Below are 20,618 nucleotides of genomic sequence, written 5' to 3'. Positions count from 1 at the left end.
TTACAAGCAATGTTGGGTGACTTGCAGAAGGTCATACAAACCCCCAAGAGCAAAACCTTGCATAGAACCTAAGAGCACCAGTTGTCCAACTTTCTTCTCTTTGCTACAAAATAGTTTCAAGGAGGAGAACCAGTTAAGCTCCCTAAGTGCCAAATTTGAGAATCAAGCCCATTATACGAGTTCATAATCTCACTGAAATCAATGAGAAATTTTTTGCTTTATTATATTCACTATCTTTGGTAGACATAAGGAAGATACTTGCAGCCTTGTTTAAGTGACATCTTACCTCCAAAAGGCATCAATGATCCTTTTTGCCAGGCCTCTAATTAACCTGATTATTAAGGGAACAAAGACAGACTGAGTGGGATAGTTGATCTTAGAAAAGGTGCATGTGTATTTTCTCAGGGGCTGGAGTAGGTGACCTTTCAAGGCAAGGCCTTGATTCTAAATAGCCTAAAATCTACAGGGGGTCTCCAATTAGCATAGTTTTTTCAGGCCATTGTATGGCATTAGAAATCAAAAGCCACAATTCTCAGGATAAATTTTTGCCAGAAATCTGGAATTGGTACAAATTTTGAAAACTATGGCAAGATATGTTTGTTGAATATTTAGCCTCTGCTTTTCTGGCAGGATTCCCAGCAGCTTTGATAACCAAGCAGAACAGACAGGTTGCTTTTTAAGTTTGTAGTAAACTCGTATATCCTTCTGTTAAATTTGAATTTCTGGCTTGAAGGAAGATCAATGGCATCGTATGCATAAACCACAGATGCTTTTCAGGACCCATTTCACCTTTCCCAATGGAAGAGCTAATCTAACATGTTAGTTTACTATTTATTGTCCATCATTTTGCATTTTCTGTATAAATGAAGTTGCTAGAAGAAAATTGGATGATTCACCTCCGAGTTTCTCTGGCCAAAAGTCTTTAATTAAATCGGAATTAAATTGCTAGAGTTCCAGCAACTACAAAATGTAATGATGTTATTTAGACCCTTGTTCCATGGTGACTTTAATCCAACTTATGGCTGTGCTTCCAACAAAAAGGGCAGTCCTACACCTCTTTCCTGCCATCAGTAGATAGTTGTTTTAGCTTCTTCTTTTTTACCAGCACTAGCATTACTGAGGCAATATGCTAAGCCACAAAAAGGAGCTGGTCCAAGCTGAAAATAAATCCTTTTCTGTTAGGTTAGTTTTCAGCCAGAGTTCTCTGATGCAGTTGTACTACTTGTCTGCATGAAGTCAGCATAAAGGAAGAGGCAGAAATAAGAAGCCAGGGCAAGAGAGATGGCTGGACTTCCCTTTCAGAGGTAGCATGGAGCCATGGCTTTTACATTTGCCATTCAGGATCTGACAGGCTTCTTACTGGCAAAGCATTTCTTAGGTGGTATGTATGATCTTGCCTTCGGTCAAGAGGATAGACTATGTCACTGTTACATAATTTGTGGTGCTCTGACCATGGGTAGCTTTAAGATCTCTGCAAATGGTCTGTGAAACCACTGTCAATTTTTTGGCACCCCTCCTCCCTTACGTACCGTTCCAAGCAATTGGCAGGCATAATTGAAATACTGCAGTCAGTAACAATGTTCGGAAAGGATTCACAAGCTTTCTAGTTAAGTAACAGTGTCTGCTGTTTTCTCAAGCCTGTATAATTACAGGATGATTGCGATGATTGCTACTGAGAGCATCACAATTATTTGTGAGAGTGCCCCTGCCTTTCGTTAGTAAATGAAGCATCCTTAGGTGACAGTTTGACCGTTAAGTGTTGAACGTGCTGGAATTAATGAAGACGTAACCAGCTGGCTCCTGTTTCACTTTGTGCAGTTCCAGACAAGGTGACATCACTGTCAGCAGCTCCCAAGGTGCCTTCCAACTGTGCCTTGTAGCACTATTCTGCTCCCCAATACACTGGGGGAAGAGCTGCTTCTCCTACCACTTTATGTGGAGGAGAGCAAGCAGACTCAATAATTGATACCATGCAGGTTTGATAGTGTACTTGGATACCTGAGACAAGCTGCTTGACTGCTTCAGCCAGCTGTGATCATTTGCTTTCCCCTCCCCTGGAAGAAGAGGGCATTTAGCCAGAATGATTCTCAGCCTATAGGAATGAAATGCTTTTTCACTAGCTGGCTGAAGAGCAGGGCTGGGGGAGTCATACTAGCTTTATGTGCTATAAGTATCACTTGAGTCAGATGTTATCTTGCCACTAGCTGATTTTAAAAGTATGATACTTTTTATCCTTTAATGTAAGTATATTTAAAAGGTATGGGCTTAATTCTTAGGCTGATGCCTTGCCTTGTCATCTAGGCCTATGAGAGAAGTGGATAATCAGCAAGAATTTTGTGTTTTGGCCCCAATGCCATCCTGTGTTGCCTATATACCCTCATCAGCCACTAGCTGTATGACAAGATGCATATTCTCTGAATTTATGGCCTGAACTCTGTTCTAAACTGATCACCCAATATTACATTGCTACCAGAGTGTTTCTAGTTGTGGGATGCAGGGTAGAATTTGCCCTTAATATATGTTAGATAAGATAGTGGTGATCAGGGGGTATTTCCATTAATGGGGTGTGACTTCTTACCATTCCTCACAACAGTACAACTTGTTTTGTGAGTGAGGTAGAAATACGCAAAGTGTGAAGTATTCCACTGCCCATATTCTTCTTTTGTGAAGTGTCATTTTCCTAGCAAAATCCAGATTATCAAAAGAGTGAATTAAAACAGTGTAAATGCAGTCAAACCTCAGAGCCATTCAGAATGCAAGTGAATGTTTACAAGCTTTTCTTTCACATTCATCTATTTCTTCTTTGCATTTCAGTAAATTATTTCAAATTCTATGATATGACAGCAAAAGCTGAATAATTCACATACTGTTTGGAGCAGGAGCTGTACTTTTATCCAGGTTTGTACTGGTCCTAACGCATGAGAGTTTGCAGCCTAGACTAAAGTGACCGTAGTGCAAAGTAGTTGATAGTATAGAGAGTTAATGACTAACAAATAACTGCTTAGCTGCTATTATTAAAACAGTTGTATCTGTTTATAAGGAGAATATTCCAAGTTCGAAGGTAGTTTTCTGCATCTATTCATTTTTTTATAGCTTTCTAGATCCATTTATTTAAGGTTTTGGCCTATAACTTGCTTCTGGTTTTAGTTTCTTTTCTGTTCTGGTCATCCCATGGCAGAGAAGTATTACAGCAAACTGGATTTTTTTTTTTTCTCCTGAACTTCCACCCTACCAATATATTTTTTTCCTGATAATCCTGTCCTTAGGAGACTTTGCATTTCAATTTTTTCTAGCATATATTTTCTGAGCCAAAAATAGACAATAAATAAATAGCAACTTTAAAGTTTTTCTGCCAGATCTGAGTTTGGAATTATGTATCCTTCCGAAAGGTTAAAAAGTAATTTCTTGTTGTTATTTTTAATATTTCTACAGTATAGTAATACATTTTCTTTTTTAACAGGATTGCACATTCTTCACCCGGAAAGAAATCCTTCGGTAAGTAAATTACATTAATTTTTTCCTTCGTGATTTGTGTGGAAGGGATATGAATCCTATTTCCGACTTATGTGAGGAAACCAAATAAAGCCAGTTATTTTGCATGAATGAACAAGTGTAAGATTGGACTCGAGATGTATGTAACTGTAAAGAGGTGTCATTTTGTGTTCACTGTACCCTACAAAAAGTCATACAGCTCAAATAAAAATTAATAGTCATTATCTGTCCTGTCAGGGCTGTAAGACTAGTTCTGCTTAAAGCACAGATTTTGACAGTGGCAGAATTTGTTATCACAATTGGTTGAGAAAGACAAATGTGGGTGCAAAATAATGGAGAGTTTGTAGTGTGGGGTGTCAGAAGTGATTCAGTGATATTTCTGTACCTTTATTGTCTCAACAGTTGGATAGTGGATAAAAGATGTCCCTGTGAAAATTCAGTAATATAGCCACCAAATCTCAGATATGTAGATTATATAGATAGAAAAAATACTGCTACAATTTAGTCTAACATCCAGTACAAAAACAGACCTTTGGTCGTCTTTTAAGTCTTTTAAATATCAGCAGATACTCTGCTTCTGTTTCACAGGACTACCTTGATATACAGCTTATGAAATAAACTAGTTGGGACTGGATAAACTGAAGAAACTGCTTTATGTTTCTAAAAACCATTTTAAACACAAAAATTGAAAAAAAACCTTTATAAACAGTGAATTACTTGTATTTGTAGTGTTGCTATGAGGGAAATAATTATGAATTAAGGATTTTATGTTAGAAGTTTGGGTTGTTTTGCCACTTATGTTGAAAACTCTACCTAACCCAGAATTTGGTTCCTTCCAGAGAAGGTGATTTATCAAGTGTGGTTCTGTTGTCTTCCTCTTAGGAGTCATTTCTCTCTCATGAGGAGTAATCTCCAGGGAAATATTAGAATCAGTAGCCTGAAAGAATCATTGATTTCACTACAAGGAGTGAAAATACATTTACAGACATACATTAGAAAATAAATTTAGAGAAAAACTTGTGGACAAATGAGATGTCCAGAACATGTACAGTACAGGCCCAATTTAAAAATTATGGTGTAAAGTAATTCTGAGATGAGTAATTTTATGGCAAGAATGTTACATTGGTGTGGGGGAGAAGGGACTCGGAATTCTAAGGCTGATAAAGGAAGGAAGGAAGGAATCAAACTTTTCCCCAGAAATTGTAATTAGTAAACTGCCGAATCTGAATAAGCAGCCTTTTCTTATCAGGATAACACCATTTCAAAACCATAAATTTGAATGATCATGTGCAACTGATAGAATGCGGTACATGTATTTTGAAAAATACACTGCAGCTTTCAAGAAAAGATGTTCTAAAGACATGAAGTCAGAAAATGTTATTTTATGATAGGCAGACAGGAATTTACAGCACTGCAGAAGCTGGCTATGAACTGAGGAGTAAGCAACTTATGTTCTCTTTTTCTGAGTTGCAGCGGATAAAAAATACTTGTAGAGAAAGAGTTTCTAGTGGGCAACTCTTACAAACAGATAAAAACTGCTTGAAATGAAGTGATACTGCTCTACAGAAATGTCATCAATCTTTTACATGCATCCTGAAAGATTCACAGAATGCCTAGTGCTGTTTGTGATACATCAAATTATTCTTCGTTTTTTCTTGATGCATGACACTGATTTAAAACTCGCTTTGAAATTTGATATCAGGGCATTGAGGATAATATTAATGTTTGAAAACATTCTAAAAATCACAGGAAAAAATTATCTGAATTTGCAAATGTTTTTGCTCTACTTTGTAAGAATAATGAATCCATTTTGTGTTGCATATATCAATTTGGGTTTACAATGAACTTTTTTCCTCCAAGTTTTTTCTTTTTCTTTGTGCATGTTTATTCTGACATTGTGCTTAGCCCAGCTTAGAATGACTGAGAGTCATTCAAATGGCCTAAATTAAACTTACCTGTTCAATTATAGTTTATAAGATGCACAGTAAATAAATGGAATCAAACCCAACACCTAAATCAAATACTCTTTTACTTTCTTTTTCTTTTAAGAAATGTTCATTTCCAAATTCGTGTTTAAATGTTGTGTGTGACACTCTCCCTTGTAGTGCTATAGGAGAAAATGATCAGAATCATTAAGTTCTTTTTAATGTTGCATCCAGAGTTCTATGTTTTCCAGAATCAAATTTTGCACATTAAAACAGGATGTGCAAAACTGCATGTTCGAATGTGGGATTTGCATGAATATCTTTGCAATCCTCCCTTTTTGGATATCTTGAGAGTTGCTCGGTATAACTTTTAGGAGAGTTATACACACTGAATATCAGTAGCAATCACCAGGACCTTCTGATGTTTGGCATTTGTAAAAATAATCCCCCGGCTGTCACAAATTTGGCACCCGAATGGTGGTGAACTGGATTTGGATTTGGGGTATTTGGATACCAGTTTTGAAAATTCAGGCTTTTACCCATTGGTGGACTTGGCTGATAGGCCAAAGGATAATTTAATTGAATTATTTAAGACACTATGCCTTTTCTAACTTTTTTTCATGTTTGTTTCATCATGGCTCAGTAAATTCTTTGTGTTAATGGAACTTACTAGCCTCTGATTTATACTGAATAACACTGTTGCAGAGAATAAATATTTTGAGAAGAACAATCAGTTCCATGTAAATTCTCCACAAATGTTTACAGAGGTGCTTAATTTTGGGGAAGATGAGTAGACCCTGCCACATGAGTAATATTCATGTTTAACATTTAAGCTGCAACTGCATGCGACCTTAAGGGTGCTTGTAAGTTAATGGGATACTGTAGAACCACCCACTGGTATTATAAGTAAGATAGTACTATAAGAGTGCTATCTTAAATTTCAAGAATCTTCAAGAGTTTTATTGATTATGATGGAAATAGGTGATTGTCTTTAAAATTATTTTATACTATAACATTCAATAACAGTAATATTTATGTGATTGTTCCAATGGCATAAACAGCTTTGTGTAGTAAAATATTCAATCTCCTTGAGACAGTGATGAGGTTAAAATTCAGCTCTAACAAGGATAATTAACTCTGCAGAAATCCGTGGTCTGTGTTATTTCTTTTTCTGCTACTAATTTGAAAAATTGCAATGAGGAAGAATCGCATTCAGCTTCTTACACTACAAAAAATATGGTGATTTAATAAAACATTAGTAATACATATGCACAGACAATGGCTAAAGGGAAATGCCAGATGCTAACAAAAAGTTATGAACACCTGCTGATATAACAGTAGTCTGGGATTGATTTTTTTGGTATATGCTATACCTGAAAACTGAGATTTTATTGAACATAGGACCTTTGGTAATGGTAGCAATATGTAACAATTTATTTCAGTAAATAAGAACCTTGTTTAAATCCTTTGTTCTCTAAGACTGTTGGCAATACAAAGGAATGCCTGAGTAGGAATGGATCTTTTTCCTGTTTGATTTAGGCAGATTGCATAGTACTACAAGTTCCACACAGCTGGACAGAACATTATGTGTGTCTTTTTCAAAACTGTGTAATTTGAAACTGCATTTGCAGACAGTTGATTTGCAGTCTTTTCCCCTACATGGCAAGTATGATAGTAGAGGAGGTCACAGTGATTCATAGGACTTGCTGATAAAAGAAACATCATTGAATTGTGGAATAGATTCTTCTGCCACTCAAGAAAAAGATATTTTTCTGTCTAAGAAAGTTTGACATGGGGGCTTGGGTGGGTTGGTGGCTGTAGAATTGGAAGTTCTTGGTGTTCTTTTTTTTTTTACTCTCGCTTGCCTATGTAAGCAACTGAGCTCCTTAGATGAATTACCACTGTAATTTCCTATCCTTTTAAGTGGAACTGTCATATGCTTTAAATTCTGTAATTGAAACATTGCACAGGTATCTGGTAGTACTCATTATTAAGGTATTTATCATCTTCATACATTAGCCTTGCAACTTCTCAAGCTTCTGAACTGAAATAGCCAATTACTAGGTCCCCACTACCTGTGGCCGTAGGTATAAAAGGCATGCTTCAGGTGTGGATCGTGGGATACTTTTCCTCTCTTTGCCAGAATCTGATGACCAAAAATCATGTGTGAATAACACATGCATGTTATTCTATGAGGAGGATATTCTGAACCTCATTTTTTCACTCTGTGTAAACACTTTCAAATTCTGCAGAGTCTTTGCAACTAGAACTGTGGAGTGTAAAGGAGCTGATATGAAGTTTGTTAACTTTTTTACTGCATCGTACACTTCCTTATCCAGCCACACTGTAGTTTTTGAAAACAGGAGGAATAATCCAGTTCAAAAGAGTAGTGCTTAGTTCAGTGGAGCGGCTCAGATTAGCTGCTTTTGAGTACTGATGCACAGGTGAGGAAGAAGAGTTGGTTTGTTCAACAGTTTTCTTGTGCAGTTCCAGCATTACTTTCTTGGCAGAGGGCTGAATAGAATTCATTCACACCTTAAAAAAAAACAAAGTCTTATGGTAAAGTCACTGGGCTTACAGTGAGGCACGTGTTTAATCCTTCATTATGTCCTAGTCGGCCTGTGTTACCTTCACTTAATATTTCTGTGTCTTTAAGTATGAGGATAAAATTCTTTATCTGTTTAGATCTTTCTGGTATGGATAATCTGAACTGTTTGTACATATAGAGAGCTAATAAACTGACCTTAGTTGTAACATTTCGATTCTACTGTGGTGAAAACACTATTCTGAATACTTTGGCTCATGGTGTCTGTGAGAGGTATCACTGTCACTTGGTAGACATGGTCATTTAAGTAGACCAGTTAAATAACAGTGAGGTGTTGAATGTAGCAAATTGTAGTTAGGTTAAAGCAACCCTGATAAATTTTAGTGAGTGCTATTTCTCTAAAAAGTACAGAAATGTAAATAAAAAAATTTGTCTTGGTTTGCTTTTCTCTCTTCAGTAACATATAAAAAAGCATGAGTGATGCAAATGATACGACACAAAATAATGATAATTTATTGTCAAATACAAATGAAGCTTCTTCCCGTAAGAAATATTTAATGCACCTCAGCTTGAGTACTGTGGAAGCCTAATGAATCTTTTATGTCACAACTGAAGTTGTAAGGAAACAATCCATTTCCTGAGAGGAAAACAAAGCATGCACTTACAGCTAATTGCATGCTTTATGCAAGCTGAAAAAAGCTTTCCTGCTTATGGCTTGTGTATGGAAGATAAGGGAGTCCTTGCTTGAATGACTTTGTGCACTATCTGTACCACAAAGAGCCAAGAACAAATCTATATAAGAGAAACGGTGCAATCTCAGAATATGACTTGTGAAAAACAGATATGCTTGGGGGAAGAGATGAGGTTAGTGGGTGGTAAAAAATGGATGCTCTGTTTGACAAGTATAGTATACAAAGCTAAATATTAATGTTTGATTTAGAGTGTGTAGAAGAATAAAATCAAGGTAGTAGCTCTGTCAAGGCCTAAAATCATGGGAGAAGGAATAGTCGCTTGGAATTGTTGTATTTCCTCTTGTCTTGTCCTCAGAGTGATGTTTTTGCTTTTGAGAAGCTCTCTATATAAACAGTTTATGATATGGCATATAGTAATAAAATTAATAGCATTTATGCATTGTATATAGACTCTCTTTGAGTACGGGTTATTACTTAAAGAATAGAGTAGAACCAATACGTATTTCTGCATACCTGAGGAGAAATTTTGCTAGATGGGAATAAAATGGGTTATGACCCCCTTATTAGCACTTGCTGATTTAGCATGCAGAGGAAAGACTGCGTGAGTACCGCTGTGCAATACCTGTGTTGGGTTTGTGGCCAAGTTCCTTCCTGTTACTCCTGTATGACCCTGGCAACTCACTCCGTGTGCGCATGCACCTGAGTTTTGCTGTTTGTGAAATGGGCATGATACTTAACCGCTTCCCAGGAAGGCCGCGAGGTACATTTCATTCTGCATTGCAAAATGCTTTCAGATCTTCGGGGGGGTGTTTGAATAGGAATGCTTCATGTGATATTCATAGGGGATGCAGGTTGTTTAGGCTGATCTGAATTCCTTGTGCAGCTGTGTAGTTCAGTGAGATGATCCAGCCAAGGAGTAACCTTAACAAAAGAAAGTAATTAGTTTTTGGCTAAAGTCGGCCTCCCTGGCTGGCTAACCGTTCATTCGCATGAGTACCAGTGCCACCACAAGGGAACAGGCACAGTTGTGTAGATGGGGATGAAGAAGGGAATATGGCAGCCCCAATTTGGGTCAATTTAAGCTGATGTTAAACAACATGAGATTGCAATTAGGTGAAATGGGCTAAGTGATTTTATCTGTTTCTACAGAAAAAGAGCCTGTCAAGAAGCTCAAACAACAAAAGAAGGCTTTTTTGCTGTTTTAATGAGCTAAATCAGCTCTCTAAAGGATTAGATGAGTGTGAGAGCTGGCACAACAGTGAGACAATGCAAGTGTAAATGAGGGAAGGAGAGCAAAAATTTCCATTTCAGGACCACTGAGCTGTTACACTGGCTCAGTCTAACTGCATGCAAGACTTTGGCTCCATAATCAATTTACAGGCTGCTATCAAAAGGGTTGTGGACTCATTCTCCTGATTGATAATCTGGGAGTGGAAGGCAGTATGTTTAAAAATTTGTAAATTTGTAAAAAGCAAATTTCTTCCTTTATGAGTGACTGCTCTTGTGGCTAAGAAAGAAGAAACAGATGTGACATATCTTTATTTTAGTAAAACTTTTGGTATTTTTCCATATGTGGTTTTTTGTCCTTTCCTATCTCTGTTGTATATCTAACTTCTTGGCTAAAGTACCAGTGAATATTCTTACAAAATTTCTTAAGAATTTAGGAAACATCAAACTTAAGAAGGTTGCAGGCACTCTGGAGATCAAGATTAGCTTTTAAAATGATGCTGATATATTAATGAGAAATGATCCAAAATCAGCAACAGGAAATTGCTATGTTCAAGCGTTAAGAACTGTATTTAGAAAGGAAAAACATTTGCAATAGCAGAATGCAAAGTAACTGGAAGCAATACTTAAGAAACTGGGGGAGGGATAAGTTGATCTAAGCAAACTGAATATAAGTAAAAGAAATATGATACTGTTGCAAAAAAAGGAAATTTAGTTCTAGGATGTGTTAACCTAACCATTGTATATAAAATGGCAGAACTCCATTCTAGTTAGCATTGTTAGGACCTCAGCAAGAATAGACTGTCCAGTTTTGAGCACCACCAGTCAAAAAAGATTTGTCATACTGGAAAAGGTCCAGCAGAGAGAAACAAAAAAAAAGTAGCTTAGAAAACATGACCTATGAAGGAAGGTTGGAAAAACACTTTATTCATAGCAATGAATCTGTTTGCATAACATGCCTCTCCTGTGATTGTAGATGGGAACAAATGGTTAAGTTGTCCCCTATAAGGCAGTATTTTTCTTACTCTGTTTTGTAAATCTAATTTTCTAGCAGACAAGCTTTTACTCCTGTAATAATGCTTATCTGCTAGCCAGCTTATCTGTTTCTATTTCTCCCTCTAGACTAGTACCATTTGGCAAATACCCAAACATTCGAGCACAGGTGTTTTTGGATGTCTGTCCTAGACAAAAAGCACAAAATCTGTAAATTTAAGTAGTATAGTTTGAGACTGACTTAACCTAGCTAGACAGCTATCAGAGGAATATGGCACTAAATTACAGAGCTGGGCACCATCCTGGCACTCAACAAACCTTTGAACCGTCTGGTAGAAAGAAATTTTTAGTTCTGTTGCATTTTCTTCTCTGCCTGTTCCTTGACATATCTTTGAGGAGGTGAAAGGTGAGATGCAGGGGAGCAATTCTGGCCGAAACCTGCCTGGGAGTTAAATTCGGGAGATAAGCAATAGTTCCCTCCAAGTGTCTGGAAATCCTTCCTTAAAAGGGAGCAAATACAGCAAACTGCTTGAGATGTGCACCTCCCTTTGGAGCAAGCCGCTATGCGGAGGCAGGGAGAGGTTAGAATACAGCTCCTGTTTTCCTAACGCATCCTGCCTTTTAATCAGTTTTTTTTGGGGGGGGGGGGGTCACATGCAGAAAAGGGAAACTCCCATATTGTCAGCTTTGGGGAAAAAGTCTGTAACAAGAGAATAAAATTTGATCGAACTCTTACTGCCCTGGGAATCTTCCTAAATTTTGTGCAGAAGCTACATACAGGAAGAATGGATAGACTGAAGCTGCTATTGGTTGTTCTTGCTAAATGTGTTTTTGTTCTTGTTGTTAATGATGTTTGTATATCCTCTATGAATGAAAAAAAGCGGCTTCTAGACAATTTTTTTTTATCATCATCATTTCCTTGAATGGTAAAGCTTTCCTTTGTAATACTTTAGTTAGGTTGCACCTGTTTTACCAGGATCAGGTGAGGACAAAATCTTTCTCTGCTGATCTGTATGGAATCACCAGTAGATGACAGGCCTGTTAGCAGGTTTTTCAGTGATGCTTCAAGGAAGGAAAAATACTGTAGACAGCTTTTATCCATACTTACTGTACTTTATGTAGTTCTGTGGATAGCAGTGTTACATATATTAATAGGTAAAGCCTTCCTAAGCATGACTAGAACTTTTAGAGTAAATTTATTACTATAAATTACCTCCAGAAAAAATTTTTCTTATGCAGGGTTTGTTTTTAATTAAACTGCAAGTGGTTTAGGAGAATATTTATTTAGTTTTGGCTTGAATTAGCTTATACTGCTTCCCTTTGTAATGCAGAGATGAAGCAGTACTTGACATATCAATTAAATGTTAGCAGAATGCTCATCTATCCATATTTTGTCATCTTCATATGCTGCCTTTTTATAAATGATTTCTGTGTGCAGTTAGTTTTTTGTATTTTATTCACATAGTGAAAAGATTTTCAACTAGAAAACAAAGGAAAAAGCAAACCAATAACGGAAATGTAACACAATTCCTAAACTCTTGGAGCAGCTTCAGCATGCATTTCTCACTATTCTTTGTTCTTTACCCTTTTGTTAGATAACAATTTAGTGAGTTTTAGTCCGAATTCCTTTCTGATATTCCTAGCTACTCAGATATGGCCCCATGTTTCCTATCATTTTCTTTCAGCTGCATATGGTAGACCCCTTTCTCCAACAGACTGCTTTAAACTCTTGCAACCTTTAGAGGCAATAATTCACTGAGGAATTGCTGCAGCACAGAGATTTATGCCTTATTTATCACATGCAGCACTTAACTGTCACCGCAAAAAGTGGTTAGTGAATGCATGACATAAATCTGAGACCGTGAAAGGAATCTTTCCTTTATCAGTTACAAAGAGTCTTGAAAACCCCTCCTTCTGCAGCTTCTCAGCCCCAGATCAAAGAACCTCATTCCCTTTGAGCTGTGGCAATTTTGTGTGTGGCTGTAAGTCTATCTGGACCTGTTCCCTAACTCTCAGATCACATATTTGTCCACCTACAATGCTAGCACTAGAGGACAGGAGAGTATGTGCACCTCAACACTTTGCTTGACAGGGGCTACAGCCTCTGTAGCCTCAGTTGTAAATCAGTTTCTGTCTGTGTCTTTGCATCAGCACCACGTATTCTTCCCTACAGTCTGTGCAATCCCGTGTTGAATGCAGTCACTTCTTTTGCTTGTAGCCACCTTTATCTCTGGGGAGTCAGAAAAGCTGATTGCTCAGATCTGTCTGTTTCCAGGGCTGTGCACAGACTCCAGTGCTGCTGCTGCTGCTCTCTGAAGTCTGCAGTTCTTCTCTGCATATTACCACAAGCGGTTCTCCGGCTGTTCTGTTTAACTCCTGCATCCAGACAAAAACCTGTAGTTTTGGTTGTAGGGAATATGTGAAAATGTGAACAGCAATACAGTGCTTCTCTGGACCTGCTACTGGCATAATTTATTCCATTCTGTACAGTCAGTCTCTGGTCGGGTCATGCCATGACTCTTATGAACTCCTTGTGGGACTGTCCATCAGTGCTCACTGCCTTCCTTCGTCGTTCTACCTAAACCATTTTGCTTTTTATTTTTTGTGAATATGCAGAGCAATCTAGAATTTAGTCTTTGGAATAGTCTTGAATGTGATGTTAAAGTCAAATATATTTTGATTGCATTCCTTTTATCTAGGAGTAAACTGGATATGTATTCCTGAATAAAAATGTTTCCTCTTCACACCATAAATGGCTTGACTGGTGCTATGAAGGCAGGGCCGGAGCTGGTGAGATGTATAATGTATTAGGTTCTAAAGGACACTTTAAAGCCTCTACTTATTTCTAATCAATGAGCCATTACCAGCTTTTATCTTTTGTTTTCAGCACTCTTTTAGTGCAGAGTTCTTATTACAAAGGCAGCCCAGCCAGCTGTAATGTGTTGTCACTGCATTTAAGGGTGGTGATTTAGGTATATCAAGCTTTTCAGTCACTCACTGGTGACCTTGGGGAAAATCTGACCTTCTCCCAAAGCTCAATAGCAAATTAAAAAAAAAAAATCACTGCAGTGGTGTAAACTTGGAAATCTTTTTTTGTCATTTTGTTAAGTCTTTTTAGACCTACACAGGTATAGCTGAAGGCTCTGAGTTTGGGGAGGTCCCAATCAAGCAATGTCCAGCAAATACCGTTGTGATTCTACCTTATTACATCCTTGAGAAATGGGGACAGACTCCAGCCCACCTACTTTACCATTTGTGAGTCTCTCTACTCGCAAATGGTTAAATGAAGGTTAGCATAAACAAAAAGTAGGCTGTGGAGGTAACAGTCTTTGCTTTTTCTGGACATAGCTTTTTGTTTTGTCATTGGTGCATGAGCAACTGTGTTCATTTAACAGCTTCTGCCACCTGCAGCGGCGAGTCTTGTTCTGCTCTTATTTAATTGCTTACTCATTTGTTAATTGATTTGACTGATTAATTCAGTGGAAGAAGTAAACCCCTATTTCTTTGCACAAGTAGTACTGCTGCTGCAATTACATGAGTTAGCTCAAGGAGCTGACTGAAAACTTCTGTATTTTCAACCAGATGAGTTCTCTGAACCTCACTGCAGAGTTTCCTGAGTGTTAGTGCTCATGCAGGGAAGGTGAGTGGGTGGGTGGGTTTGAAATTTCTGCAAGGGCAGAATTCCAGCAGTTTGGATTTAGATTGGATTGAACAGATATGGAATCACACCCTTAATCCTTGGATATAGTGCATTAAACTCAAATATATACCAAAATCTGGAGGGGACAGAACATCATCAGTAGGTCTTGTCCCTTTTCTGTGGGGTGGAACACACCAGTAAACACTGCCAACTTTTCCTCTCCTTCCTCCATGCAGAATAAATGTGACATCCAAGCAAGGAAGAGGAGTTCAGGAATGGGAAAATGTATTTGCATGCACTGAGAAGAATTTTTTGATGAAGCAAATATCACTGCAGGATCTATAGACACTTCTGCAAAGACAGTGAGGCTCCCTGCAGGCACTCAGCTTGTGAACATGTATATAGTGCCATGGTGATGGCAGCCTTTCCAAAACTATATGCATTTAGACAGCACTGCAAAACCTCACGTTGCCCCCTTGACAAGACATAAATGTTTCTGTGACCAGGGCAGATAGCCAAAGGAGCTTTAGGTTATTTTCAGATATGCTTCCTGTTGAGGGGCATGTATCTTAAGGATACAAAGCCTTTCCTCTCCAGGTCATAACTCTTTCTGATGTGTTCAAGTCATCATCTGAAGTGCTTTCTGCCTCTCTAAGAACAGAGGGAATTTGAGAACCTTTTCCACGGAGGTTTGTTGATATATTCACAGTTAGTAATTAAAGTTATTGGGAGATGTGTCAGAACAGTCAGTGATCTGTGCAGTGACAATTGGTGCAGCTTTGGGGAGGAGACTACTGAAACTGGCTCACAGTGCTGGTCACAGTAGCTATTCCAAGTATGACCATGATATGACAAATTGATGGAGGGAATATATTGCATAAAGGCAAGAGGATTATGTTTCTAAAACACAATAAGCAGTCATTTTAGGAAATAACCCTTATGTCTCCATTGTGTTATAGAATGACTGATCAGAAAGGCATGCGGTTCCCTTGTCCAAAGTAAGTATTCATCCAGTGTAATGTAGTTTACTCAAGTAAACAGAAGTTTTGTTATAACTCATGCAAAAGCTGTATTTTACTATGTGATAAGCAGCATACTCGGAATTCTGTAAGAGGCTGAGGCAGCCCTGTAATTTGTTGGCCAGTTTTCCCCAAAGTCCGGTCACCCCAGAGGCTGGCAATCCAATACTTAGTTCATCCTAAAACAGTGCACAGTTTCCCTGAAGAACTTTCCAGCTGTACTCAGGGGAAAAAGGTTTTACTCGTTTTTTTGTTGTTCTTTTATTTTGTTTTTTCTTTGTTTTACAAAAAGGGATGGAGCTCACACAACATATTGTTTATTGGTTTTGGAAACTAAGCTTGAGAAATGCTGTGTTTATGGCCTTTTTCATCGTGATATTACCTAATAGTGCCACCTAAGGCCATCACAAATACTGTAGTAGGATCCTTACATATATAAGCTTGTGAAAGGCTATTTTATTGCTGCAATTTAGTTTGCAGGAGTTGGATCACAGCCACTTCCTACAGGCTCATTTGGATGCTTTAGTGTGAAATCCATTCAGGTGGAAAACTCTTGCACCCATAGATCTTTGAGTGATTTGGTGAATTAGTAGAGTTCTTCAACCTATGTTTAATAAACGGAGATAAGTTTCAAGTGCCAGGACAACTGTTTGTTAGGGTTGTGCTGATCTAAGTTAAACATAACCCCCCCCCCCCAAAAAAAAAAGCCCTTCATATTGTTCCAGTGCATTAGATGTCCTTACTAACAGTGCATTAATACAGCTAAAATGGTGACACTCTTTGGAGTAAGGCAAGTGACTGAAGAGAAAAGGATGAGGAGGTCCTGTTAGCATTACTGCTGAACCCCCCTTTTTTTAAGAAACTGTAGCTTGGGATAGTTGTGGACTGATGTTCATAAAAACAGGTCAAAAATAAACTAGAGCTAGTTCCTTCTGGTGTGCCATCAAAAATTACAGCTTGGTCTGTAACAATATGTCAAAAAGCAGAGTAGAGTGGGATAGACAATATCTTAAAGAACAATAGTGAATTTTTAAGCTTAATGTTGGCAGGGGCTTAGTGAGACCTTGGTTCTGCTCACAATCCAGACTCAATACTAATTGCCTTGTGTCAGAGTTGAGTGGCCCTTACGCAATCATTTCGGCACCACCCCAGTTGTTTCTCTCTTGAGAAACCGAACAGCCTCAACCTCATCAAGGCTACATACTACACAAGGGATGCACTTCTGGTACACAGTAGCATTATTTTGTCTAAACTCTCTTTGCTCAGGTGTGATTTAAAGCTTGAATTAAAATAGATGAGGCTATTATTTTAGCTACTACTGAAAATCTTTAATTCATGCACTGTCCTGGTTGTAATATTTATCAGGAAAAGCAATTACTTTGAACTTGACCTGTCAACTGAATTGGAGCAGGTGATTTGTTTATTTGGGTCCTTCTCTACATAGTAATCAGTCAGTCCAAAATATCTCTGAGTCTGAAGAATAACTATTTATCTATCTATAAACATATATATAAAAAAGCTGGAAATCTTACCACATGTAAGGGTGCTGTGCTGTAAACACTAGCCTGCTCAAGAGTTAGTGCCAGGATAAACTCTATAGAAAACCATAAAAATGAATAAGTAAATACATTTTAGAAATAGACATCCTACTACAGAGATGAGAAGCCAGATGAGAACAGTTAGAGATGGAAGGGACATAACTCGAAACTCTGGATTTCCATTACATTTCTAAGTTTTGAAGCTCCCTAGCATTTTATGTGGATCTTGGTCTAAAGTCAGAAAACCCCTGCTCATCCTGGGTAAACTCAGTGAAGGCAGGGTCATACTTTCTGAATCTCAGGCCCCTTCACTAGTAGTTGTGTATCAGGGATAACTACATTGCTGTATTTGAATACTTTCTTCCATTTAATCCTTTCTATTTTTCTAATTCTTTGGTCTTTCCATGGGGTGAGTGGGAGGAGAACAAGATATCTGAGCAGTCCAGTCAAATCTGGCAAACAAATGTGCAAGAAAATAACAGCAATCATCTGCATTCCAGCTAATTCCAGCGTCCTGTTGAGCCTGGGGCAGTGTTTTAGAAGGCTAGCTGTAGTTCTCAGTGCTTGTTGACTCCTTTCTGCTCCTCTTCAGAGATAAAAGAAGGACTTACTTCTCAGCCAGTCCACTTAAAGTTATGTTAACAGCTTTCTGTAAAAATAAATGTCTTGTTTGTAGGTGTTTCCAAATAAAACACAGATGTACAAATTTACAGATGTATTAACATGTACAGATAGGAACATATCTATTGGTCATGGTAAGGAGGTATTTAGGGGTTGCTTTTTTGCTTTGGTGGTTCTTTTTCTCCCACAAGAGCATGCATTTCCCTTCTGATTCTAAAAATTAAGGGAATTCCAACAGCAGATGTGTTGTTCAGCTTTATGTTTCTGGCCATAACTTTTGCAGAAAGGAAATAGAAATGAGTTTTGTTTATGATCTGTGGTAACAAAAGGAATGTGTTTTCTGTGTCCTCTGGCTGTATTTTGTAGCTAGAGCCCAATAACCTGCTGAAGAATGGTTTGAATATTGTATTAGAGACGCCTTCTAAAATTAGTGTATTTACATTGTATGGAGGTGTAAATGTGCTAGGGTAGTATCATTTTTCTCCGAAGAATTGTGACATCTTAATGGCTAAAGTAGTGAGAAAAGCACAACAAGGATACAGAATACATCAGTCTTGGATAATTGTACTTCCCAAGGTGCCACTAGCTGCCTACACTATATTCATTACAGTTAGTGTAGGTGCCTTGTCCACAGTAAAATAAGAGTGCTCTTGTTGGCCTTGCACTGAAAGGCCCAAATGAGTTCTGTGGGACAAGAAAGGCTGTTCTAAGATCTGATACAAAACCTAACGGCTCTGCTAAATGGTCTGCGATTGACAGCACAGTCCCTTCCCATTGAAAATCAGAGGCTACTTTGAGCTGCTGGGGAATTTGGGATGATTTCAGTAGAAATAGGTTGTTTTTATTTCTGTGGATAAGGTAGTGACTTCCACCAGCAAAAAAATGGGGTGGTTATGCACTAATACTGCATGTCAGAAAGACTGAACCTCTGCCTTGAGAAAAGGAATACCTGTAAGTAGTTAATAAGAGCTGAGGCTGTACCCCCTCCTAGATCTCTCTTCCTCTAAGCCTTGTCATTGAAATAAAATGGTTACTTCACAGAAAATGGCATCTGGGATGCAGCGTGCAGCCTGTCATGTGCCTTACAAGAGTATTTCTTGTGATAGAATATTATTTACACTGTAGATTTTGTTTCAGAACCTGTTAATTTGGTGAGCATCATAAGGTATAGTATTTCTGTCAAAATAGTACTGAGGACCAGATCTCCATGAGTCATAGTGGTGATGATAAAATGCCTCTTTATGTACCTATTATATACCTTTATGCACTCTATCATAGTGCTGTGTTATTGCCAGTACTAAAGTAACTTAAATTCAAGATGATGTGGCTGTTTCTCTTTGTTCCTATTAACAAGCAATTATTTATTCTTATTATTAAGAGACATATCACACTGTAATGAAAAATCTTGCATCACAATATTACATACAGTATTCCTTTAAGCTATAATGATTGCACTGCAGTAAAAAGTATCTTCCATCAACATTTTTAGACTTTTGTCATATGTCTGTTCCCAGCATAAATTGTAACCTAGCCTTCATCTTTTTTTTCCCTTTTCAAACAAGTGTCTTGCTCAGGGATTTTTGTTGAAAATTAAGAGAAATTACATAGTTTGCATTTTACAGGCTAGACTAATATAACTGGCTAATAAAATATGAAACATAGATCATTTTGTTCCAGATTTTTCAAAGCCTTCTGAAAGACATTATGGAGAGCTCCTTTAAGATACCCAAGGAGTCACATCAGTGTCTGTATTCATAGTCCTGTCAGAGGAGACAGAGCAAAGACAGATAAGAAAAGTTTAATACTAGAGAAAGTAAAGAGAGGAAAACCTTGGCAGTGTCACTAATCAGGCAGTGCCAGCCAGTATGTTTTGAAATGTTGCCCACAGTGACCAAGCCATACCAATGATGAATGCTTTGTTTTCACATAGAATAGAATACCATTTTGGTATTCTAGTGTTTAAAAAAAAAAAAAAAAAATCCTCAGATGAATATTTGATTTGGAAGGTTTGCTTTCCTTTAAATGCCTTTAAGCTGTTTTTCCATTGTATTTAGGGGAATCATGCAATTACTGTTTAGGACAGATAAATTAGTTGCTGGAGTGGGAAATGGCTGTTGCATCTTGAATTACACAGTATTTATGAAATGTCAGGGTGAGCTGTGGTCAGCAGCTGAAATGTGCTTAGGTCAGTGGATATTTAATTTCCTGTATGGCACAATATCTTGCTGTGCAGTGTAAAGGCATTATTTTCCTAAGATCCAGACAAAACATGTTCCTTTATGTTCCATTATATGTGTTCTTTATGATACATCGTAGTCATAACCAAAAAGGAGCTAAGGAAGGAGATGCCTATAAAATATTTTCTTTGTTCTTTAAATTTCTTCACCTATGTTAATCTGAAATAGCTCAGTTGCTTGTGGAGCCGGCTGAGGGTTTGCCAGAGCTAAAGCTGGCGAGATGAAGGGGTTGGAGAGGTATTACTTCCTGAATTAGTGTTTTGTTCATATTGTGCTGTTCAAAACTTGTTAATCTCCTTATTTTTAATAGTTAGTACATGTAGTGAACAGACAAGATTTGTTTTGTTCAAACAAAAACAGATCACAAAATGAATAATATAGCTTGTTAGTAGTATGCTATAGTAGTAGGGACCCAATAAGAGACCAGAAAGCCCTGTGTTAGAGAGTGCATGAAACAGGACAAAATTATACTTTCTGCCCTAAGCAATTTATGAAGAAGGTGCAAGACAACAGGTGGATACAGATGGTGATAGTCATATTTTGTAGTGCATGACATTTTCTAAGTTCCCTATGAACATCAACTAACTTGCCTTTTCATGCAGATGGTATTTCATAGAGGAGTGGCAGCTTATACATCTGTACTAAATATATCGAGACATTCAATAAATTCTGGGGAACCCTCCTGCCTA

At 37.8% G+C, this 20,618-nt stretch overlaps 1 protein-coding gene across 1 annotated transcript in view; it reads left to right on the top strand.

The window, feature by feature from the left end:
• CIB2 (calcium and integrin binding family member 2) overlaps positions 1–20,618 on the top strand; it is a 58,974-nt gene that overhangs the window by 20,721 nt on the left and 17,635 nt on the right. Inside the window, exons 2-3 of the mRNA XM_067305801.1 lie at positions 3,461–3,495; positions 15,474–15,512. Of these exons, the coding sequence (XP_067161902.1) occupies positions 15,475–15,512 (38 nt within the window). The 5' untranslated portion in view covers positions 3,461–3,495; position 15,474. The remainder of the gene's footprint in view (positions 1–3,460; positions 3,496–15,473; positions 15,513–20,618) is intronic.

The sequence above is a fragment of the Apteryx mantelli genome, chromosome 15 (assembly GCF_036417845.1).
Source record: "Apteryx mantelli isolate bAptMan1 chromosome 15, bAptMan1.hap1, whole genome shotgun sequence".
In the NCBI taxonomy this organism is placed as follows: Eukaryota; Metazoa; Chordata; class Aves; order Apterygiformes; family Apterygidae; genus Apteryx; species Apteryx mantelli.
This window is presented reverse-complemented; position numbering and strand designations above follow the sequence as displayed.